Below are 25,950 nucleotides of genomic sequence, written 5' to 3' on the forward strand. Positions count from 1 at the left end.
ACTTCACTGAGGTGTACAGTATGTATACAGTATGATTGAGGATTTGACAAACCACCTTTAAATGCCCATTTCTGTCTTTGATTTTGAGTTTCTTTGCACGATGCCCACGTCTAACCTTAAGTAAGCCTGTGGCAGTTTGTCTGTTTTTCAGACTGTGGTGGTACAAGACACATCAGAGGTACATTCACACGATTTGACCCTTTGTCAAACCACGGAAAAAACACATAAACAAAACACGCTTGCAAAGAGGAGGAAAAGCAATGAGAGCTTGCTTTAAGGTGCAACTCAAGTAGGCCATTCGAATTATAAAACACATCAATATGATGCAAAAAAAGAAATGAAATATGTGAGGGAGAGGTATAACAAGTAGAAAAGAACGCATCAATGAGAGAAAGGGACACAAGTTTAGCAACAGTCTTGCAGTGCTCTGTAACTTAAAGTACCGTTCTCACTGAGAACTATAGTGAACACAGAGGCTTGAGGATATTGTTTGACAAAATGTTTTGACAAAAACCCTTTCACAGATAATAATGCCTGCACTTCACTGGCTGACAGTCGTGTTATTCGGCCGATTCATCCAACCCATTGCTAATTTTGAGAGCCGCTTTATGAATCGTTTGTGAGAGCGGCTAAAACAACAATCTTTCAGATCGCTCATAGCAAATTATCCTGCACCCGCTGCTGTAGTTCAGTTATATGCCGTAAAATCTCATGTTCTGTCAGTCAAAGTTATCATATGCTGTGGGAACACGTCAACGCTAAATCCAAATTCATAGCAGGCAATGTCCGTGTCACTGGAGTGAGCCACTTCTTTCTATGATTTGGATGTATTGGATTTTTTTTTTTATAGAAGTTTCAGTTGGGAAATGGAGAGAAGAGCACTTTTATATGAGTCTGTTTGCTCTCAGTATCTGCACACAACACATCGCATGTGCGCAAACATGTGATGGACAGCAGTGGAGTTATTTCCCCGTTTATTCTGAATGTTTCACTCAATCTGGCTGGTTTCCTTGGCAACAGAAGGTGGGCCTGGGCTGTTGGATGCAGCGGTGCGAGCTTTCCAACCAAACAGAGCTTCCTGTTGGAGAGAGCAAGAGTTAACGGTTACAGTTTTTAACAGAGTTCAATCATGTAGTCGGCGTGTATAGTTTCGGATGTGTTATAAGAGCAGCTCACCTGCACAGTCCCAAGAGTGATGGTCCAGCCTCCAGGAGAGTCTCCCCCATGGGACCTCACTGCTGTGGGGGTGAGGACGCCAGCATTGAGGACATGCGCTGAAGCCTGAGGTGTAGCTGCTTCTGAAACTGGTGCTAAAGCTGGTGGGGTTTGTGTGGATGCCGTGAGAACAGTCTGTATATTATGGGCTGGTGCTGTGCCCGTTTCCTCCTCGATGGGAGTATCTTGTGAGCCGCCCAGAACAGATGAGGAGTTTGAGAGCGGCGGAACTGACCCAGAAACGCAACTGGGCGCTGGGCTGCACTCCCCGGAGGCGCTGGGGGGCGTGTGAGTGTGGGCGTGTTTCTTCCTGCGAAGCGTGTCTATCCAGCTGGAGCTGTGTCTGGAGGCGAAGGTGGCCAGGGCCAGAGATGACAGCCTCATGTTCTTCCCTGAGGTGATCAGCTCTCCAAATCCTTCCTGATGGGCGAAGGCGTAGCCTGACCTCCTTGAACCGCTGCGAGCGCCCAGACGGCCCTCCGACACACTGCCCGCCCCACGCCAGGCGCCTACGCTACGACCGACAGGCTTTCGCTTCTTCTGCCGCACCAGCTGAGTGTAGCGCACCTGGACGAGGAACAGAGGAGAGGAAGAGGGACGTGAGATTCGGTGATGAGATTCAGTGGCATGTCACAGCTGTTAGTGCATCACAGCTCGTCTGTTTGAACGAGCGCGTCCAGCTGAACTGGACAGATTCTCATACAACATTAACAAAAAATGAAAAGCTGATGATGCAAAAATACATTCATGATAAAATACATTCACTTTTCAGCCTTAACGGAGAAATTGCTTTATAATTTGCCTCTTAATCACCCGTTCAAACCCACACTCACGCAGCGTCAGCGGCGGATTTATTTGCGTGCTTTATACACCAGAAGCAAGTTACTGTTTTACCAGCTGAGACTCCGGGAAGTCCCTGTGACTCGCTGAGAAACAGTCCAGCACGTAACCCTCTGTAACCCCACAACTTATTTTTAAAAAAACGAGATCCGACATGTTAAATGGGCCGTTAGGCTGTTGTCACCTTCAGAATGAGCTGTTTGGCCCTGCTTCTACTTTTTGTGCTAAGCTAAGCTAATGAGCATCCCAAAATGGGGAATTTAAGGTTCCTAAATTCTTTTATTTTTCCACTAATTGCCATTTTTTCTCTTTTGCCTCCTTTGCTGCCTTTATTTTCTCTGCTATTTTTACTCATTCTTTCACATATATATAACTGTGCGCTTCAGTCGTTAGTCAAACTCTCTTTGCAACTTTTCTACCTGATCCTCAATCTCAGACAAACTCTTTGTGCTTTACAACTCAAACTAATCCCCAGTGTGAAAAACAGTAGTAGAAACCCCTACAAACAAATCAAAAAAGGAAAATTTTCACACCACCCTGCGGCCGGCTTTGGTTGGATGCCCCACTCGCTTGAGACACACTGACACACACACACACACACCCACACACAGGTTTTATATTCATGTACTAAAAGCAACTTGTGTCATTAGGGTGCACTGATAAAGTCAATATTTGCAGTGTATTTGCAGTGCAGGAGGCCAGTGAACAGTAAGCCTGAACTTAACATCACACAACACATGTGCGCACACACACGCTCAAATGAACTGTTTGTATGCTTGCAGTTAATCATTGGCTGAGATCAGGTTCAGACTGACCTGCTGGGAAGACGTGTCACTGACACATGATGCAATGAAGAAGATGGACACACCAGTGTTAGAAACTTTGTGTTTGCGTGTGTTTTCTCACCGTGTCTGAGAGCTGGGGCTTGAGGTCCACCTTGAGGAAGCGAAATGCCAAAACTGGAACTATGCATATTGCTGTTGCCAGTGCAATCGTTAACCACACGACTGGTTGCAACAATGTGCTCTGGGCACTACCTGTGCTCAAAACACACATTACACATAAACAAACATGAGCACACACACATATGAGCAAATATGTGTTACTGGTGATGATCTCACTGGTGGCGTACAGTAAACCTGACTCAGATATGAATTGATGATTCCTGACTTGAGTGCATGTGTGCAGGCTTTGCATTTGTAAATGTGTCGAAGTGTGAGTGGGCGGATCATTGAACCCAACCAATATGTTGATGAGCCAATATTTTTATTACATATAATTCTTTTATTTATTGCATTGTTTTGTGTACTTGAACAAATATTTCCTCATTCAGTCTTAATATACTTTTGCTATGTTTGCTTTATATACTACTTTATTGGAATTTCTAAAGCAATTACACTTGAGACTATTTTTGACAAATTTGAGGCATCACAAAATTAAGAAAATGCCATTTTCGTTAGATTTGGTATTTCATTCTGCGATACCTATGTTAGTGTTGTGTATATCAGCCACAAACATTCAGTATTTATCAGGCTCTAGTGTGTGTGTGTTTTTGTGTGTGACAGACAAATAAAAGAGAACAGGGGACCGACCTACAAAGTGGAACTGGTTGGGAAAGATCCTGAACAGGGTTTGACTGTGCAGAGCGAACATGATGGTGAAGTAGGACCCCAAAGAGCCCCACACAAACACATGGTTGATAAGCGTCCAGAAGCCTGTGTCAAGAGCGATCTGAAAAATCACACAGAGACACACGTGCACAAAACAGCAGAGGCGCACAGTTAATACGCAATGATGGCACAGGCAGTAGTTAGCTACAGAGGTTTGCCACTGTGAGGAAAGCTAACACTTTTCTGGCCTCACTCACTTGTACACTGACTACTATGACCAGGGCTGTTGCCGTGGTGACTGCGAAGGTCTGGTAGTCAGCGAGGGGCACACCGGTGCTCTGAGTGGCGTCGGACAGGATGGCGCAGGGGACAAAAAACAGCACCACTGATGTGTAGATGCCCTGCGCGATGCAGATGAAGAACTCTCTCTTGTTGAAAAGGAGGTTCAGCTGCCCAGGCTCATACAGTTTAGGATACTCCAGACTCCTCTGGTCAGGAACATCCTGCAAGAGAGAGGATGTGAGGACATGTATTTACTAAAATAACACTACCCTACTACATATTTATTTATTTTACTCTGTTGCATGCATAACTAAGAGTCTACAGCCATGCTAGCAGCTGTGTGAGGCTGCACCTAGGCACAGTGGTGCTTTGAGCTAGCGTCAGCATGCTAGCATACTCACATTGAAAGCGATAACATGCCGATGTTTAGCAGGCTTAACGTGTACCAGGTTAGTTTAGTGTTTCAGCATGCCAAGATTTGCTGATGATGCTAGACACAAAGTGTGGCTGAGGCTAATGACAATGTCATTAGATGGTGCTACAGGAAAACTTAAGGGATCGTTAAAGTTGTCACAATTCATCCTGACTGTCCTGATGAATATCTGTAAATGTTGTGTCAATCAACTCAGTTGGTTCTGAGTCATTTCACTCAACACCACAAATGTCAACCTCATGACATGAGTGATTTCTTTATTCATAATTATCTTTATGTATATTATGCAAGATTTTCGTAAAATAAAAAAAAAACATATAGGCTCATACACAAGTAATCCCTCTCAGTCATCACTTCTGACCTAAGAGTGTGTTAATGTATTTATCTATCTACAGAGACCCTGCCCTCTGCCTGTATTTTCTTATTTTCTTCCTATTTTGCTGTGTTCAGGTTGTTTCTGGGCTGCAACCCTTAGGCAGCGGGTGTGTAGCCTCCAGCCAATAACAGAGCGCTGGTGAGCTTTATACATTATAGTTTGAACAGACCTGGTCAAATATCCCCATGGCCAGCACAGGGAGGGATGTGTAGACAATGTTGTAGAGAGTGATGAAGTACTGATCGTACACCGTCTGCGAGGGACAGGAGACGGACACACAAACACAGACATGGTGACAAATCTTGATTACAATTTCCCAACCACTGATTGTTGATATGAAGATGTCCTCAAGACCTATACCTGTGCAGAGAAGCCACAGAAGAAGCCAAACCAGAAGTGCACCATGGTGAAGGCAAAGTTCTTGTAGAAGAAGTAGCAGAGGAATCGGCACATGCGCAGGTAGGACCAGCGGCCGTGCACCAGCAGGAGGCGCTGTAGGAAGCGGAACTGGGAGAAGGAGTAGTCACTGGCCAGCACAGCCTGTATCCCCTCCTGACCTGAGATGCCAACTCCGATATGAGCACCTGGAGGAGTGGACAGAGATGGACAAGAGACAGAAAAGTTAATCAGATAATGCAAGTTTAATTTTTGGCTTTCTTGTAGGGTTTTTTGATATGAATTTGCTTCTGTGCTGTGGAGAAAGCATCATTCAGCATTTCATTGTAGTTTGCACATTTCCAGTCTTTATGCTAAGCTAAGATAACTAAGTCCTGGCTGTAGCTTCATATTTACAGTACAGGAAACTCATCTAGTGCTCGGAGAATAAGCACATTTCCCAAAATGTCGAATGGGTGGGGTGACGGATCTGCCTTTCCACTACGGAGTCAGTGCTTCGTCTCCGGTTTCTCACTTCCCAATAAGCTAACAGCAAAAGCTAATCGCCAATTCTAAAAATTATATTAAGTTATACAAGTCAGGTTTTTGACTTTTTCCATCAAGTCTAGAGCTGTAAGTGTCAATAAGCTGTAACTCACCACACTGAAGAGACCAACCAAAGATGAACTAAACTTGATGAAGACATCACACCGACTGCAACACATATTTCTACACGTCTTCGTCACTACAAGTAGATAAACAAGCTGCTGAGAATTTCCATTGCCTCATGACAAACACCAGCACCCACGTGGCTAAACCCCACTTCTCCTTTTGCCTTTCCTCTCCGTCTCAACAATAATCCAGGTTCACTTCCTCCTCTCCATCCTCCTCATCCCTCCCGCACCACTCACTTTTAATCATGCTAACATCGTTAGCTCCGTCTCCTATAGCCAGAGTGACGGCCTTCTTGTGTTTCTTGATGAGCTCCACCACCTGGGCTTTTTGGAGCGGGGTGACTCTGCAGCAGATCACCGCTTTGCACGCGCACGCCGTCAACACAAACTCCATCTCCATGTCCGCTTCTAGTGCGTGGGCCTGTCAAAGAGCAGGAGGGAGAGCGGATGGGTTAAATGGGGAGGGGGTGACAGTTTCAGCTGTGGAAGAGATGGACTTTAAGAAGGAAAATATGTTTTGTCGATGCAAACAACACATTTCTGGCCACCGACTGTATCCTGACAGTTGACAGTTTAATTCATCAGGGCCACTGTTTTGTGTACGAGTATGTGTACAGTATATGTGTGTCATTCATACCAGACTGTGACCGTTGATTACGAGGGCAAACTCTCCAGAGATGTTGTCCATGAGGTTTGGGGGAGGAGGAGGAGGAGGGCACTGCAGCTGTTTCCCTCCTCCTCCCGTGCCATCTTCGCCTTGTCCTTCCTTGAACCCGTTACCCATGAAACATGCCTCTCCCCATCCCTCCATCCCCTCCTCCTTGCCACCGTCTCTGGTTCGTGACAGCTCGATCATCCGTTCCCTCGCCCTCCTGGAGAGGAAGACAAACTCAACATCAGCAGGGCTCGTCAGTGCCAAAGACAGAACCAAAGCACAACACGACCGTGTAGAGGAAGAAACAGGGCAGGTGAGAGAGGAATGGCAGAGAGGGAAAACAGACACAGCCATGAGAACAAATCAAAGATTAGATAAAAACAGTGTGTGGTGAGCTGTACCCAGACTCTCATGTTACTGCTGATGTTTCAGGCCCTCATCCACCTCTGTATGTCACCTGAATCACTGCAGCCCTCTGTTTGTGCATCACGTGAAAAACATCCGTACGGTGCCACGACATGGGGCGACATCTTCTTCATTTACAGTGTTCTCTGTATTTCAAAATGTTTTAATCATAATAAGCTTTCATTAGCAGGATGTGTTGCCCGGTCTTTCCTGTAACATGATGAGCTCATCAAGGTAAGTTCCCCACCACTTTTGTCATAATGGCAACAAAGTTGACTCAACTAAACTTAACACCTTTTTGCAACCTCCTGACCCTGCAAACCTTGGAAGAGCCGTGCATGATGTATAGAAGAAGGCACAAGAGCCTCCATCAACACTGAATTCAATATGGAGTTAAAAAAAAAAACTTGTTTTAGTGAATATCCAAACAAGGCACGAACTAACTTTATAAAACTGACACCTTTTGGAAGAGACAGTGTATTTGTAGGAATGCGCATTTAACTAGCTTGCTGGTTGTAAAGTGTTGATTTAACTGTAGTGGTTAAATCAAAGTGTGGGTTGAGCACTGGATATTGTTCAGCAACACTTGAGCAGTTGTGGGAACACTGTGCCACCACACCTACTCACTTCAGTCATGCATACACTTCCTAGTTTCTTTCTAGCCAACACCTGCCTTTTGTCATTTTTGGTCAGTGTGGATCCCACAGAACAGAAAACAGAGATGACAGACAGACAGGCAGACAGACAGACAGACAGACAGACAGACCTGAGCTCCTGCCGTACACTCTGCACAGTGTGTCCACTGATGATGAACACCTCTGTCATGTCATCTGTCAGCATCTTGCAGGAGTAGCCGATATTGACAGCGGTCTCTGCGTGAGAGAGGGGGAAAGGGTTACCGGTTCGACATTTCAGCTGAACATAACGAGAACAGGTGCCAGATTGAGAGCTTGGATAGATCAAAAGCTGAGCTGGAGATATCTCTAATCATATGTGACAGGAGAAGAACCAGTATGCTATAGGTACCTTGATAAAAGTTAGCAATAATTAGAAAATCACTGTCATCTTGTTATTCTTGCCAGAATTCCCCTTAATTTTCAGTGTGTTTGCAGGAGATTTGTTCACGGTGAAAACTGTGTTTCACTGTTAGCTGCCTGCATGCTTTTTGACGCTCTCGTTGATCACTGGCCTCCAGTCAGTGTGACCAATAGTTGCAATTAGCTGGTGAACATATATGCTTTTGTACGAGGAACATGATCTTGATATTGCTTTTCTACCTCTCAATGGGTGAGAGTTTGGAGGTCCACTATAGGGAACATGTAAACATCAGTGCATGCTGGTTAAAGTAGCATCTTGTTCCATCTCTAGCATTGTACAAGGGAATCTGCAGGTTTTCCTGGTTTCATGTTGACCACAGTGCAAACAGGAGTGTCAGAGTCCATTGTATGGATGCGATGTTGCACACAGTGTACACATGGCTGCAGAATAGACGGCATGCCGAGTTAACCATTCATGTGCCACCACCATCTCTATAAAAGAAGGATATCTTTGTTTGTTTGGTTCTTTGCAAGTCATTATGTTTTTTGAAGAACTGCATCCAAACTAAGATCTGACAGCGTCTCACCCTGCTTGTCTCCAGTGAGAACCCAGATCTTAATGTTTGCTAGAGAGAGGACAGCGATGGTCTCCGGGACGCCCTCCTGCAGCTTGTCCTCTATAGCTGTGGCACCCAGGAGCTACACACACAGGTAGACAGACAGAAAGACACACACAAACATGGTCACACACACACACAAGTACACGCAAATTCCATGTCATACTGGCAGGAAATTTAAGGAGGACATAAAAATAATTTTATGTTATGATTTGAAATGGTTTACCACAAATTCCACTCATTAAATCAAGCATCAATTTAACAACATTCTCTACTGAGAAGATCTGACAGTGTTGTTCAGGTGGAGGACAAAGACAGGATTTTCCCCTCACCAATTAGAGTCTGGAGGATACATTCAGCTAAAGCTACTGTGAGTTCCCTTTTCTACAGGGCTATTTTTGTTCCGTTTGCGGAAGGAACTCTGCATAAATTGTGTGAGAAAGTAATGGCTTAACGTTCCACGTACATCAAAACGAAAGTAAAATGCACACATGACCTTGCACACTGATGCACGCTCTCAGTCACTGACCATCATGTCTTGTTCTATCTCCTCGTAAGCGGCTGCCAGTCGGTCCTCTCTGCAGTTGGTGGCCTTGTCGGCACAGCGGTGGCTCTCTGACCACGTCTCCCACTCGTCCTCTGACAGGTCCCTGTAGGCCAGCGCCAGCGTCCGCAAGCCATCTGCAGCATACTCCTACAACCAAATATACAGTAATATGCAGTCTTTTATCTAAAACCTAACTTGAGTTGAAGTACAAAAGTATTAGCATTAAAATATACTTGTCCCAAAAGCACAAGTGCAGAATGGCCCGTTTCAGAATAATAGATATTATACATATTACTGGATTATAATGACTGATGCATTAATGTGTCTATTAATGTTGCAGCTGGTAAAAGAGGGGCTTATTTTATATCATATTATATCATATATACATATACATATACACACACACACACACACACACACACATATATATATATATATATATTTGATATAATCTGCAAAGTAACCAATAACTAAAGTGTAAAATGTGTAAATGTATTTCCCTCCAAAACGCAGTGGAGTCAAAGTATGACGTAGTAGAAAATGGAAATACTCAAGTACTAGTACTAGAATATTTCCTAGTACTTGATTACATTCCACCACTGCACATTCTGGCATGAGGAGAAACAGAGAAGTTGGTGGTACTCCATTCCACGATCTCTGGGTCCTCAGGTCAAGGTGATGTACTGTACGTGATGCTGAGTGAGGATGTTCAACTGTTTTCATGTTTGAAGACACTAGATGGCAGTATATCTGCATGCATCCATCCATCCGTCCATCCATGAGTTACTGTGCTTGAGCGCGTTTACTCACATTAAGGTGGTCTGAGGTGATATTCATCAGCTCCTGGTTAGAGGGGTGGAGTCTCTCCAGCAGCACAGTGTCAGCTCCTTTACAGTACAGACGGATCCTGCCCTCTGGGTTGCGCACTGAATAGGAATAACAGAGTGCGATGAAGACTAAATACTCCAAGGAGTCCATACAACTCCTCCATCACCTTCAGATAAGCAGGCTCCTCTTTCTCAGATTCAACAAATGTCCTTCCCACATACAGGCTGTCTGTCTGTCTGATGTATCACAGCCTCAGGTCCAGCGGCTCTGCTGCAAGACCAAAGTTGTTGCTTAGGAAAAAGTGATTAGCAACCTGTCCTTTCTGGGCTGTTTTCCAGCACCTTACAGAGAGACCAATCACAGGATGAGAGAAATCTCACTGAGGAGTAAAATGTAAAGTATGACTAATAGCCTTTCTCCTGTCAGTCTGTAGAAGTGTGCACCATGATTTAAATACATCATTGTATTGTAAAAAGATCAATTGGTCAGAATTAACACTTATTGCTGTATAAATGTCATCTAGAGTATAAATGTATATATATCATATTTCTGAAATCATTTTTCATTCAGATGTTTTCTATATTTTTTTTAAATCCAATTATTTCTATATATTTTACCCAATCTTTTATTTTTTGAAACATTTCTAGATTTTTTCCCTTTTTGGTAAATTGTAAACTGAAAATGGCGATGCACACCTATGACGGACATCCTCTTGCGTATGTTGTTGAAGTCCAGTATGGCGAGCAGAGTGTATGTGACAGGTCGTCCCATCTCTGTGGTGGTTATGGTCCCAGGTGTCCGGGAGCGAAACACAAAGCCGAAGTTCCGAGCCGCAGTCACTAGAGCGCCCTCATCTGGAGACTGAGCCTTATAAACCAGCTCGCCTGGTGAGACATATTAAACGGTAATAAATAAAGGACAACAAATAACAGACGTAACCTCCCTGACTCCCATCTGCCGGTCTCGTGCTCACCCTCGCTCTTCTCCTCGCTCATGACGGTGTGACAGAGGGAGAGCAGGCGGAAAAACTCGTGAGTGTGCGAGTCTCCCACTTTCACCGATTCCAGCAGGGTGTCATCATAGAAACAGAAGTCTGGGTCTGCCAGGGGGTTGAAGGGAGTGAAGTCCAGTCTCTGAAGGTAAAAGAAGAGGCAGGGACTCTGTTAACTCTGAGCACATTCATACATGTTATTCATGTTGGGTGTGTATAAATGTGTTTTTTAATTTTAAAAAAAGCATTTCTACCTTCTGCTGAGGTCCCAGCGGATCTGTTCCTTCACCTGACAGTGACAAAAACAGACGCATGAATCCTTATTTTGTATTATTTGTGTGTGTGTACATGGCATTTAGGACACATTTACACTCTGTGTTTTCTTTAGAAGGTAAAACCTGTACAACCAAATGCAATGCAATACAACTGTTATCTAATAAATTCTTAAGTTTTTGCCCACAATGTCGTAAATGTGCTTACTCAATGAAATGTTTTAGCACTGAGGCCATAGCTAGTGATTGTGTTGTACTAGACTGAACATTTATAAGAATTTCTAATATTCTGCCACCCTATATAAATACAATATATATAAATGTTTGACCTCTTCATTGATTTTTATAAATATCTGCTTATTCTGAATTTCATGCAGCAACACATTTCAAACGAGGTGGGACAGGAGCAACGAAAGACTGGGAAAGTTGTGGAACGCTCCAAAAACACCTGTTTGGATCATTCCACAGGTAAACAGGTTGATTGGTAACAGGTGATAGTATCATGATTGGGTATGAAAGGAGCATCCTGGAAGGCTCAGTCATTCACAAGCAAGGATGAAGCGAGGTTCACCACTTTGTGAACACATAATTGTAAAAAGGATGTTACTACATGACAAAACTGTGGTTGGTAAACAAATTATCACAAATAATCAATTATTAATTAATTCTAACCATTGCATTCTGTTTTATTGATGTTTTACACAGTGTCCCAGCTTTTATGGAACTGGGGTTGTAAACAGGGAAGGACAAAAATGTAGAAACAGCTCTTAGTATAATGTAGTCCAGTACAAGACCGTCTTTATCTATGACCTCAGTGATAAAGAGATAATCAGTGTTATACTGAGTTGCAAAAGACTGTACAGATGACAACACTGGCTACTAAGTGTGTGTTTGTATGTGTGTGCGTGTGTGTGTAGACATGTATTACTCATGTTGTGGGGACATAAATCTGTTTACAAAGTAAATTGTGGGGACTCACCCTCCTTATGGGGGCAAAACACAAATCTCAAGAACTTTAATCATTAAATTTTAGGGTGTAGACTTGGGTTTAGTTTAGTTTTGTGTGTGTGTGTGTGTGCGAGTGCGTGTGTGTCTGTGTGTGTGTGTGTGTGTGTGCGTGCGTGTGTACCGTAAGTCTGTCCATTGATGGAGCACTTATTGAAGCTCATGATGTTCTGAGTGAGAGTTCCGGTCTTGTCACTGAAGATGTATTCAACCTAAAAGAAACAATTGAAACAGTAAATCTAAAAGTACACATAGTAATAACTGCAAACTTAATGTAAGATTAAAGATATGTTTTAAAAACACTGCTGTATTCTGAAATAAAAATATGGGCCTGGACAAAAAAGAGACAAGTGATTCCATCATTCTGTTACTGCAGGATTTCTTGAAAAATTACAGCAGAAGCAACAGAAAGCGGGTGGATGGATGGACAGAAGAGATAATAAACATGCACGATGTGTCAGTATCACACACACAGGCTGCATTTGCTGCCTCAGTGTAGACACCCACCTGGCCCAGCTCCTCGTTCAGAGTGGTGGTCCTGGCCTCAGCAGCTGTGTTACACTGTGAGCAGAACATCTGCTGGTCCCAGTTGATGAAGTAGCTGTGACCCAGCCTGATCACCTCCACACTGACGCACAGACAGGTGAGAGAGGGACATGCTTACAGTAACAGTAGAAAGGTCAAAGAGCGGCTGGTCACGCGGGAGGGAAGCTGCTTTGTGCTCACCTTAAGTTCGAGATGTGTTCATATGTACAAGCATTATTTTTTCATTGTTGCTAATATGACAGCAGATCATAGTCTAACACGCAATTTAGGCAAGTATAATGAGGTTGTATAATATGCAGTTTTGCTTTTGTCTTAAATGACAAAAGTGTACTTTGTAGTTATTAGCTGAATAATTCATAGCTTGTTCATAAGCTTTTTACTGAAATAATGGCATTAATGCATTATTTTGTGCCTGTGTGAGCACTTTGGTTTTTATTATTTAAATTATTCGAACCTTCACATACTCCTGCTCCTCTTCGTTTTTTATTGCAGAAGATTAGATATAAGGTTACACGAGGATTAAAGATACGTAAGATATGTATCTTCCCACACTCCCTGCAGAGATATTTAGAAAAGCTTGACTGCATGTTTTAGTCTAATTACATTTGCATTTTTATATATTCAGTCACTATCCAGTTGCAGTCTGCTCAGTAATGTGGTGCTCTGGAGACAACAAAGTTGCTGTGAACGCCTGTCTGCTAAGATATCGGCGTAACTTAATCGCACAATTAATCTTTGCGCAGTGTGTCTATTAGTCTTCTCCTCACCTGACATACAGAGAGATAGGCACCACGGTGTTCAGAATGATGACGTAGGACCAAAAGGAGAGGAAGGCCGAGAACAGGAAGTTGTCAACAGGAGGGTCCCAGGGCAGGTAGCTCTGAAACAGGGAGCCCACCTCCCTCTCCCACACTGCATTACCCACAGCCAGGATCACACCCATACACACCAGGAAGCCAAAGATCTGACAGAAGCACACAGATTGAGAAACATTACAGACAGAGTGGGCAAGAGAAAAGTGTCTAAGTGGAAAATCAGATATCTTGCATTTTGGATCTCAGGTCAGCTGAGTCCAAATTAGGAGAGAATACATTGTTATATGAAACTGGATTCAAGCCACTGAGATCAAGTCCTGAAATAGTTACTGTGTGAGGCATGAAAGTGAGAGGTTTGAGGTGTCCTACCCAGAGGACCAGAGTGTTCATCAGACGATCGATGCTCGTACGCTTAAACTTGGTGCGACCGCTGTTCTGCATCAGTTTGGTATCTGGGCCTGCGGTGAAAACAGGGAAGGTCAGACCTGTGACATCACATACGCACCTGCACGCAGAAACACACACAGACCTGCGAAGATGACCAGCCCGTAGCAGGCCTCCGTGTTGCGGAGGACACACCCTCGTAGCAGCATGTTCTGGTTGGTCAGGGTGTATTTCTTGTCTCGCCAGTACAGGGTCCCACAAAAACGATCCAGCTTGTTGTTGGGGGGCTCGCAAACCACCTCACCTTAACACACAAACACACACAAACCTAAACCAGACGCTATATCACGGATGTCCATCAAATCCAATTACAGTATAGGTTTATCTTTCTAACTGTATGACAGTGCTGAATTGATCATCCCCATGACATCATGCCATTGCCACACACACAAACCCAAAGGCCAAAACACACACCTTTAGTAAGTTGATATGAGACAAAGTGGGGGTTGATTTGCTGCAGTAATGCATTTTCCTGAGCAGGTGAGGAGTGTGTGTGTGTGGGCGCGCTGTGCTGACACAGAAGTCTTTCGCTGTGTGTGCTCGTGGGCGGGTGATGATAGGCTGTCGCTCAATGCTGGAAGGGGAGGGTAGAAAGTGTGTGTGTGTGTGTGTGTGTGTGTGTGTGCGTGTGTTTGTGCGTGTGCGTGTTTTGTGCGTATCTTGTTGTTCATGTGGAAGGGTGTGAAGGTGGATAACATTTCTGTTAAACGCTCAGACGCAGACTGAAAGCTGTTGACCTTTACACTATCAAGGAGGGAAGACGCGCCAAACCAGAAACCGAGAGAAGAAGATGAGTTTTCTCAAATCTCACCGTCGAACGAGGCTAAGTTGTTCTGGTCTCCGAGTTCAGATGTCACTGAGACAGACTGACGCACCTTCATGTTGGTCTCTCTGCAAGATAATACAGCACACAGCGATTTTGACATAGTGTCCTGTTGCTTGTGCAGATTGTGAGGCACTGTGAGGCGATGGTATGGTGTGGTGTGTTTTCTGACCCGTCCAGCTCGGCTGTCTCGATGTAACAGAGCCCGTGAGGTTCGCTGCTGGACAACAGGAGCAGGTCAGCCTGAAAATAGATACGATAGCTGAGGTTAGCATCCACTGCATGGCGCTGAGAGCACAGGAACAGAGGTAGTGAGGCCCAGATGACACAGTGATGATAAAATATGCATCTGGAAACAAATTAGTAATTACCAGCCATCATGATGATCACATGACCACATGCATATATACAATGACTCAGGCTAAACCCTGAGCAGTACTACTGCGTTGGTAGATAGAATCTTAAAGAGCCTTAATTAAAATGGGCCCTGCAAGACAACTGGACTGATTTCTGTACGTTTGTGTATGTGTGGTGATGATTATTGCACTATTGGACGCACACTTACTGCCACAAACTGGTTGTTTTCCAGTTTAATGATATCACCCACTCGAACGTTCATCCACTTTTCATTCTGTAGCCTGGAAGAGCAAAACAGACAGACATGGTAAAGAGAGATCAAAGATATGATTCGACTTAAATAATTAACTGTATAATTAGCAGACTTAGTTTAGGAAGCAACAGCTGGTAAACGCTGAGTTGCAAATGATAAGACAGGAGACTCACAAGCCGCGGATGAGGACCTGAGACTGACGGTTGTTCACTTGGTTGTCGCTCTTGTGACGAAACTGCAGGAGACAAAGATCACTGTGAGCTCTCGGGAACTGAGTGGAGCACAGCATATTGAAGAGGCCACAGTCAAAATAGTGTCTGCTAGAAACAGTTTGAAGTCCTTGTACTGTATTGCACTGTAATGTTATCCCGCCATGACCATGAGGTGCAAAAAAAAAAAAAAAAAAAACATGCTCACATAGTCATCTGTGGCATCCTTTACTGCAGTGATGCACAGCACCAGAGCTAAAGGCACGATGGTGGTGAACCAGGACAGGGAGGAGATCTGAGGTATTAACTAAACAGAGACAGAGAGAAGGGTGGTTTGCAGATTTGTTTGAACAGAGACACAACAGCAATGTGCAATTCAGAGACAGCTACATCTGACGCTAACCACACAGCCGGCCGCTGAGCTCCTTCAGAGCCCGAGTGCACCTGAACGTACCGTACCGTGTGTGTTTAGGTGCAGGTAAGACGGTTCCAATTAGGCAGGTACAAAGCAGTGATTTCACAATACACAAACAAATTCGTTTGGGTGCTTCTCTTAAGCAAGCATGTGTTCAATAATAGGTGGTTTTAAAGTATAAGAAACAAGGACTTGTTAGCTTGACGGCCGTGTAATTTAATGTTTTTTCATCTAGCATGAAAAAGGTTAAAACATAGGTTAAAACATAGCAAGACCAAGAGTCAGCAGCCATGCTAGCGGCTCTGTTAGGCTGTCCTTAATGTCGCCATGCGAACGTGCTCACAATTACAATGGTGTTGCTAATGTTTAGCAGGTGTGATGTTTACCAACTTTACCATCATAGTTGTAGTTAGTGTGTTATGTTATGTGTAATGACGTTGTTGAAAAGGTTGAACATCATAACTGTGAAACTTGGGGTGCAAAACCTTTTTTTAGCTTGTGACCCGTCAGCTGAGTGTGAAAGGTGCTCATGTGGTTGGATGTGTTTTATCCAGCGTCAGCACTGGCTTTGCTCTCAGGTTCCTAAACTGCAGAAGCCACACTAATTTTGTCTTTTGTAAATGCTCTCGCAAAACTGATCCTAGAGCAATTAATTGGATTTTAAATGTTTTTGCTGTTTATTATAATTTATTATCACCTATCAATTTGATTGAATTTACATGACTCAAGCCAAATATCACTATCTTGGCCTTCAGAGATGTAAACCAGGAACTCTTCAGCGTTTGCAGCTGCGCCCACACGCAAAGACACAAATGCACAGGTTCTCTCTCCCCCTCTCTGCATCCCTGTTTTCCATCCCTCCTTCACCTCCTCTCCTCACCTGCAGTATGAGCAGGAAAAGGAAGTAGGTGTTTGCTACTTCCTGGAACTGCTCAAACAAGTTGACGGGCAGGAAGGTGATGATGTTGTACTTGGATGTCATAATGCAGTTACTCTGGATGAGAAGAAAAGAAAAACAGAAAATCATAGAGACTCTGGGAAGATTTCAGTTAAAAAGATTCAAACGTTCGTCTCATATTTAGAAACAGAGTCCATATTATGGAACGGGAGAAAACCGTCTTACCGCATACTGAAACTTTTCGTTATACTCTCTGTCATTGGCTCTGACCCTTCTCTCCTCCTCTGCAGAAGACACAAAAGGATAACATCACAACAAAAATATACAGAAAGCACTCAAACTGCTGCATCTCTGTTTGTCCAAGTGCATAAAAGGACCAACCGTCAATCGATATCAGTAATGTTCTCCTGGACAGAGAAAGAGAGCGAAGGAGACAACAGTCCGCTATGTTTGTGCGTTCATTTATAAATCAATGAAGCCAGAGAGTTTGCTGGAGTAGACACAACACACTCACATACACACACACACACACACACACACTGGAACTAATTATCAGACCAATTACCCCTTATCTTTAATTAACTGCTGCCTCTGCCTCTTAATGACTGGATGTGCAATCTGGGCCAGTTATGCAACTTGTAACCACAGATGAGTGTGTACATCTGTATGATTCAACAGGAGCACAGGGAGCCAGGACGGGGAGTCACAGATGAAGCATTATATCCATTACACTTAAATCTACTGAGGGTAAAAGTGGAATTCCTTCCTCTGGTGCTCGAGCTGCTGTAGTCCTCCCCTCCTGACCCTGCTCCTTATCCTCTCGCTGTTTTTAGTTTTCTGTTTATGCTGATGCCAAGTAGTTTGGGAGTTCCCCTCCTCCTCCACCAAGCCTGTCTCCTCTAATATTGATGAGGCTGCTTTTGAAATGAAATGACTGGCCTGTTTTGCACGGAGCTGCACACAGTTCACACGCACACACGCACGCACGGATATGAAATTCAGGGCCAAAGCATACGTTCTGCACAGAGGCACTGTCGCTCTGAAACCACAAAGTCTCTAACACACCTTTGACTGATGTCTGAGAGGTGGTGAGGCGCCACAGGAAGGGACATCACACAGCACAGGCCAAAACCATTCCAGTCATAAGCACACACGTAAACAAAGACCTGCGGTTTCCTGTGTTTCTGCAGCGCTGTGAACCCCCCATCTCACCCTGAGCAGCTCATAACATCTGCTGTATTCAGCTTCACCAGACAAACACAGGCCAGTTAAAGAGAGGCCATTACAGCTCCTCTTTCCTGTCGGGTTACAAGACAGATTTGATGCGGCAGGTGAGCTCCAGTCGACTGCAGACCAGCTGGGCTGTTGTCACAGCGGATTTAGTCAAGTTAGAAAATACAAAGTGTTTGCCATCGCCCCCTTTGTTTTACATTTCAGGTTACTATCAGATGCTAACATTTAAGGAGACTAACAAGTGGAACAGAATGAGTGGACAATATGGACAATATCCTGTATCACAGTCTTTGTTATTTTAAAGTTATTGATAAAATAACAAGGCAGAAATGTCTATTTTTAACTTATGAAGAAGCTTCATCACATTGATGCAAAAAAATCATAAAAATCCAACATTGTCATAAAGTATTACCCACAAATACTCCTCAAAACATTAAAGGGATTGCTTCCACAGAACACGTAGCAGGACTAGGTTAAATATACCTGTTAGAGGGAGTGTTCAGGGCATCACGTGACTTCTATCTCTGGTGTATGTGAGGTTAATTTGGGTGAAGCCATGTTTTAGCTGTTAGACCTTGAGCGTATATAAAATGGCACCATATAATAATCCATTTCTGGGTTGATGGTGTTTGATACACCCTCTCTTCTATACTCTGGTTAGTATAACAATATCAGATTGGTCTGATGTTGTATGTGCACATCCTCCAACATCTATTCTGCTGAAACTCTTCCGACCCCCCCTCTTCCCTCTTCCCTCTGGCACTTGTCCCGTCCACCTGAAGGTCATTATGTTGCTTTCTGGGGCAAGTGTTCACCAGAGAGCTCTGTCTGACAGGCAGTGCCAAGACTGCATAAACACTCCACAAAGGGGGCAAGACGCTTGTGCCAGGTAAGCACCGAGACACCGAGGCTTCCCAGCATCTGATGTCAGGACCAGGCGCTCCGGTGCAAGCTGACCAACCCAACCTGAATGCATGAGCATCATTAGCAAACTGTCCATTAAGTGTTTAATGTCTCAGACGGCTTCAAGGGCATTAGGAGCCCTGACGCAGACTAGATGCTACACAGCAAGTGCGTATAAATCTATAAAGCTCCATTACTGAGAAATCGTCAATTGCAGTCTTACTCTGCTGCAAGTGTAAGGTTTCCATAAACAACTGAGACATGAAGCAGTACATAAATATTGATTCAAACTAAAATACTTAATATCATGCTATCTCATGCAGAATGGCTAATTTCTTTTCATCCACCCCCCCTGTCTCTTTAACAGCCTCCACCCCCGACAGCTGGACATGTGAGGTGACGTGCCACAGCTCTGATTCTCTCATGTGTCATAACACAGTGAATGCAGAAGTCATACCAATGATGACCACAGAGCACAGTCAGCCTGACCTATGGGAAACGCTGCCACTGTCCTCGCCATGACTAAGCCGAAGTCAGGATCCGACTCTGTGCAGAAGTGATCATCACTCACTGTGGCTGATTTAATTAGATGAAAATGGGATAGTGGAATCGTCTGCAGTCGTGCTCGTGCACACACACACACACACACACACACACACACACATACGCACACACACAGAGCTTGATCTGATTTGTTGGAAAAGGATGCGAGTGACACAGTGACAGACTGATGGGCTGGAGGTCAAATGAAGGTGCACATGCAGTGCGAGTCGTGATAGTTAAGCTAAGGAATAAGGATACAGACGAGGCAGTGCAGTTCCAGCGGAGGCTGGCGCCCGGAAGATTGATCAGCGTCTCAGGCAGCAGAGACAAGGACACCATCCTTCTAATTTACAGAAAATACCGACTGAGATAAGCTTGGCTGTGTTTTCATGTGCACATCCCACGCATGTAAACACAGTCATAATCAGCAGACATGAGGAAAACTGAGCAATGACTTTGAGACACATTAGACGGGTTATCTGCTAATATTGAGATGGAAACAGAGGGAGAAAAAGATGACACTGAACCACAACACTGGTTGGCAGTGGAAAAGTACATCTAAGCATGAAGAATAATTGTTATTTCCCTGTTATTAAGTGTTTGACAGTTGATGTCTGAAGCTGGTGTCTGATACACAGAGTCAGAAAGCTCAGTAATTACAGGACCAGCAGATATAAAGTTGTACAGTACAAAAAGCCTGAGGTCTGTTATGGACATGTAATATGATGAGGTGTACAGTGTAGGCACACACACAGACACACACACACGCACACACACAAGCACAGTTCATTATAAAATGGGGTGAGTGAGATGAAGAAGCAGGAATGAAACTTGGACTCAGTTGGGATGAGCGTGAGAACGATGTTTATTTGAGATGGAGTTTGTATCAACACCCTGCTGACGATGATGATGACAGTAAACACTCCGGAGAAAAAGCGAAATTAACCGCAGCCTCAGCGGTCACACAGACTCGTACCTGTCCGCTTCTTTTTCGATTTGGCTCCATTTGGTCCCTTCTGTTTCTGTCTTTGCAGGGGCAAAACGACTGGGAACCATTTGTCCGGGAAGTCTTTCAGTACCGTCATCTTGACTTCTCCCGCAGTCTCAGTTCTCGCTAAAGGTGCGCTGTTCCGATGACAGATGACCGCCGCATCTCCGCAAGGACGCGGGGATGAAGCTCCGCTCCCAACTTCGGTAAAGTTGGACTAAGCGCGCACCGTCCCATCCCTGCCTCTCTCCCTTCCCTACACACACACACACAGGCACACACACACGCACACACTTGCCATATTTCTCTCCCTCCTGCAGCAGAAACACGGAGGTCATTTATTTTGTAATATCGTCAGCAACTTCACGGTCGCTAGATACAGGCTCTGATTGCTTAAAATGTATATTGATTAGAACTTATAAACATATAGACTGTAGACTCATTAATACATCTCCTAAACCTTGTAAAGTCTTGTTGTGCAAACGCACATCAGTATTATTTTATCATTATTTCATCAACTGACGCATCCATGTGCGAGCTCTGCACCCAGCGTCTGATCCCAAACATAAACACTCCGCTCCGGGCATTACGTAACCACATAGGCGCTGGCTTGATGGTCGTTACCATGGCAACCGCCTCTGCATGAGGAGAGTGAGCGCCATTTTGGATCTACGAAGCTAGAGCTGATTGGAGCAAGTCGGAGCCAGAGAGGCTCGTGCAGCTGTCCGGTTTCCTGCGCGTTTAAACGGTGGAAGGTGCACTGCAGTGGGCGGGGCCAGGCAGGTGCAAGAGCACGTGCTGCGCGGTTAGCCTCGTGCCGATACATTAAAGATGCCGACCACACGCACACATACACGCACGCACGCACGCACACACACACACACTTTTCATATGCATTTTCTGAACTTGCATTGTGCACGAGGTATATGCATATCATTAACACACACGCACACACACACACACAAATTAGCAATTAGGTAATTGTCCAGAATAAAGCGCTAACTATCTAATTAACGTTGGCACAAGAGTCATAGCTGTAATTGAATGTAGCCCAGTTCGGGTAGTGAAACTGACACTGTTCCTGTATTAATTCAGGCACAACAGATCTTTGAGACAGGAGAGGTGTCTGAGAGTGGACAGCATGCAGTATCATGAATAGGATTCTTCCACAAAATTGCATCCCATAGAACCATTGCACACTGCACACTATGTATCAGCTCACATACAAGTAATGATGACAGCACTGCATATGAAAAATCAACTTTACAATCAATCTTCACATTATTTACATAAATCATCATATGATTTCTGAGCCCCCTGAATGCTCTGCAGTGCATCCTTGATGCTACAATATCAGAGACTCTGCAGTCCAACCCTGAGTGAGCCCCTTCAGTAAAGTCCCTCGTGTGCTTTGCAATAACATGCATCTTGTATCCAGACTGTGGGTATTAGTAGCTCAGCTCAGCATACTGTGTGTCTGTTGTCCTCGCTGAGATCTGATTTGACTTTTTCATGTAAAGTTTACTTTCCAATAACATATATTTATTTCCCTTGTGTTTACATCTCTAATGACACATGCGGGGCGTTTGAAACATGGTGCGGCAGGCTATGCTGTTATAAACCTGATTCCAAAGAAGTTGAGATGCTGTTTACTGGCAACAGTTTTGAAAAGTGCTCCTGAGCCCTTGTAGTAAAATCCTTTATCCAGTCATGTGTTGACAAAGTGGTGAACCTCACTCCATCCTTGCTTGTGAACAACTGAGCCTTTCTAGGATGCTCCTTTCATACCCAATCATGAATCACCTGTTAGCAAACACCTGTTTAGCTGTGGAATGATACAAACAGTGTTTTTGGAGTGTTCCACAACTTTCCCAGTCTGTTCTTGCTCCTGTCCCAAGATCAAACATTAAATATACTGTCTTTGTACTGGTTTCATTTGAGTATATGTGAAACAGCATCCCAGCTTTTTGGAATCAGGCTTGCAAATGTGCTTTTATCTTTTCAAACATGAGGAAAAAGCAGCAGTACAGGAGTATTTTCAGCCATCAGCGGTGATTCTACCATCTATCTGGACACCAATGTACAGTAAATTTATCAACCTATATAATGCGTATTGCAGAGTAAGTAATTAATTCTAAAACGCTATGATGTGACTAAAGTGTTTCTGCCAAAATATTGTTTCTGTATGTGGATTAAACCCATGACTGCGTTCAGCCTTTTGCTCGTAATGCATCCCTGAACACCCCGAGACTTGGTCTGGACGATCGGACTGGAATCTTCAGTGTGTTTTTAGTGTGTTTCATGTCAGGTACTGACCTGGAGGAGGCCTCTTTCTGAACATCTCCACTCTGCCGGCGTCCTTCTGCTATGGCCCATGGGATTGTCTGCAAAGGAAGTGAAGGACACAGAAGAGAAGTGGCCTTAATTGTGATGCTGAGGAGTGAGGAAACGAGGAGGACACAGAGAAAAAATAAGTGGTAACAGCAGAGGTAACGAAGTGAGGACTGTTTTAAACAGAGTGTGACAGAGAAAGTGCTTTTTTGGAAAAAAAAAAAGAGCCTGATTTCACTTTGCCTACTGTCTTTTTTTTTTGTTTCAGGGTGTGAAAAAAAATGTATTTGCCTCACACACACTCACACACACACACCAGACTCTCTCAGGTCTGTTAGAGCCCTAATGAGGAAATGACATTCAGCAGAGAGCTGCATCTGTCTCTGTGGCACACAGCGTCTGGGGACTGGTGGCTCGGCCCAGATCCACTGTCAGCGGATGAGAGAGAGTAATGGAGCGACATTTTTCCTCCTCCCTCTTCTTCTCACTTTCCCCTCCACTCTTTCTCATTTATGCTGACCTGTTAATATCACACACCTCACTGTGTTTTATTTCCATTAAGTAACAATGCAGAAGAGGCAGAAGGATGAAGGATGAGGCCGCAGAGGCGAGCCGTTAGACGTCTTTGTCTCGGGTTTGTAGTGCACACTAGAAGGTACAAACAGAAAGGCAGACCGGCTCGAGGCAGCAAGCCGCCGATCAATACTCCAGAGAAAAAGCAGCTCTGCCTCTCTCCGTGCGAGTTGGGCCGATCAGCTTTCAGCTACAGTTTCCAGCATCGTCTCTTGCCCTGTCATACACTCTCCTCTTTTATTGCATGCTCTCTACTCACTTTCCACAGTGTGCACCACCTCTTCATCAATCTGACAGAGACTGTGCGACGAGAGTCGTTTGCCATGTTCTCTCACCTCTCTCCTCAGTCTTTCACATCCCTTCCTTTGTCTTGCTCGTCATCTGTGGCCGGCGACTTCTATAACCCCACAGACCCTCGGCGCTGGTGCAAAATAAAGCAGAAAACCCGGGGAGCGAGAAACACCAGGGCCACGCTGAATATCTGAGCACCTTTCTTGGCCTCTGGGCAGAATTCCTTTCATCTCTGAAGTTTTAGAGGATTTGGAGCAGCAGCTTTGAGCTGCAACACCTCACATCTTAAAACACTACAAAAAGGAGAATATGTGTGCTGCAATATTCCTGTAGAGCTGGGGGCGACTGTTGTTGTTCTATGCTTCTTGAAGTTAAAAAACACATGTAGGGGTAGAAAGGCTGTATAACCCTCTTGTACTCAGGGGGGCGGTCATATGGCGATAATAAAATGGGTTTAGAGCGAGCTAAAAGTATTTTACAGGATACTATAATGACTTTGAATATGTCTTTGTCATGAAATAACCTCAGCCTTGAATAACTCTAACAAAGTTACACCATTAAGTACTTGACCTGCTCTGAGGGCAGGTTGAGTAATGAAATTACAGGGTTTTTAATCTCCTCTGATTCACTATCATATAGATGCTAATATAGTTTCTGGTGGTATCTGCATGCCGTTAAAATGAGCTACAAGTTTACTGCAGGTCTCTACAGTTGCTTTCATAAGGAAGCAGAGAATAAGAGCAGACTGTGATTACTGATGTCTACGACAAAGAGCACAAGGTGGTGGTTTTATTTCTTGTTGTTATTTTTGAATAATTTCCAGTCTCTGCTGCGCTGTGCAGTTTTTGTGGTGGCTGCATGACACCCCATTTAAAAGCACAAGGTTGTAGGTCAGTTACTGTCATAAGGAAACACAGAGCAACTAACTGAATTGACAAAAGACAAGAACAAAATTGAACCAGTGTGCACAGAGCTGAAACTGAATTACACCCCAGAACCTCTGCTTCCATTAGAGGAAGCGCAGTGATGTCTGGAGTCACTACAGTGTCGTGACTAACTTTCACTTTGACTTTGAGAAAATGTTTTGACGACGAGACCTTTTCAGTGTGAAATCCCCGGAAACTAAGAGCTGTGTCTGGCGCAGTAGCTTGTAAGAGCCGAGCACCTGACCAGGAGAGCCGAGGCGCGCATTAGTACTTTGAGCTGATGAAGTGGGACTGCAAGGCGGACTGGCCATACATGAAGTGGGCAGCTGAGCACCGCTACAACAGCTCTGAAACACACACACCTACCTTTTCCAGCTGCCGCTATGACCAGCCTATGTTCCCAATGTAGGCGTCCTCGCTGCTCCTCTCGCCGAGGTCATGGTGAGGTTCCGGGCTTGGATCGGGCGGACTGGCCCGTGGTGAGGTGGGAGGGCGAAGCGGGAGCCCGGGATGCGCTGGAGACACCGTGTCGAGGTGAGGCAGGGTTTGGCTTCGGCTAGGGGAGAGGAGGGTGGAGGAGGAGGAGGGAGGGGAGGAGGGGCTGAGCCTCCTTCACCTTCTCCACCTCCATCTGCACCTTCTGCATTCCGGACCTGAAAGCGCATGAGGATCTGACAGTGCGCTCTGATCCACTGGAGGCGTTTTCTCAGTGTGAACAGTATGAAAGCTCAACCTTGCAAGACTTTTACTGATTTAAACATCGTTGTTACCTGCACACTAAAATCTTTGCTGCTTGAACACACACTTTATTTATCGATAACACTGTGCTGTTCTCTCTCTCTCTCTTTGGTGTCATACCGCCCTCTGCTGCTCTGTCAGCATTATCTGCTCCAACATCTGCTCGGTGCTCAAGGGCGCAACATCTGCATTATGCCCAACACGATGCAAAAAAACATTGTGGCATTGCTATGGGAACCTACACTGCATGTATAGACCGAACAACATTGATATAAACAAGTTATCGTGACAGCAGTGTTTGCACATTCAAGCCAATAGATTTTTCATGAAGGGATAAAAATGTGAATAAATTTGATTGTTTTAAAAATTAAAGCCAACAAAGATCGTATGCTGTTAAACTTTGAGGCGTTTTTAAGACATTCAAGCATGTAGTTCACCTACCAATTCAAATTTCTGGGGGAAGGAGCAGAGATTCTCCTCACATTGTCATCATTTTTCTTTC

The 25,950-nt window shown here is 44.4% G+C and overlaps 1 protein-coding gene across 1 annotated transcript; it reads right to left on the reverse strand.

Moving 5' to 3' along the window:
• Positions 1-803: 803 nt before the first annotated feature.
• Positions 804-25,238, reverse strand: atp8b2 (ATPase phospholipid transporting 8B2). Its single transcript, XM_041943121.1, has 30 exons — positions 25,077-25,238; positions 22,906-22,973; positions 17,148-17,206; positions 16,905-17,018; positions 15,818-15,916; positions 15,574-15,635; positions 15,356-15,428; positions 14,963-15,033; positions 14,779-14,858; positions 14,053-14,211; positions 13,893-13,981; positions 13,476-13,672; positions 12,670-12,790; positions 12,287-12,374; positions 11,140-11,174; positions 10,868-11,027; positions 10,590-10,778; positions 9,877-9,992; positions 9,049-9,213; positions 8,490-8,601; positions 7,632-7,737; positions 6,443-6,677; positions 6,043-6,226; positions 5,117-5,340; positions 4,926-5,009; positions 3,923-4,168; positions 3,648-3,786; positions 2,962-3,092; positions 1,177-1,782; positions 804-1,078 (listed from the first exon to the last, which is right to left on the reverse strand). Exons 2-30 carry the CDS (start codon positions 22,928-22,930, stop codon positions 989-991), a joined length of 4,059 nt encoding a protein of 1,352 aa, XP_041799055.1. The 5' UTR covers positions 22,931-22,973; positions 25,077-25,238; the 3' UTR covers positions 804-988.
• Positions 25,239-25,950: the final 712 nt, after the last annotated feature.

The sequence above is a fragment of the Chelmon rostratus genome, chromosome 8 (genome assembly GCF_017976325.1).
Source record: "Chelmon rostratus isolate fCheRos1 chromosome 8, fCheRos1.pri, whole genome shotgun sequence".
NCBI lineage: Eukaryota > Metazoa > Chordata > Actinopteri > Chaetodontiformes > Chaetodontidae > Chelmon > Chelmon rostratus.

Bases quoted from the DNA above. Each gene is read 5' to 3' on its own strand.
- atp8b2 (XM_041943121.1), bottom strand. From the start codon at position 22,930: ATGTTCAGAAAGAGGCCTCCTCCAG. The intron at 3,093-3,647 runs GTCGGTCCCCTG...TTTTGAGCACAG, and splicing joins CAACCAGTTCCACTTTGTAG to GTAGTGCCCAGAGCACATTG. The intron at 1,783-2,961 runs GTGAGAAAACAC...TTCCTCGTCCAG, and splicing joins AGCCCCAGCTCTCAGACACG to GTGCGCTACACTCAGCTGGT.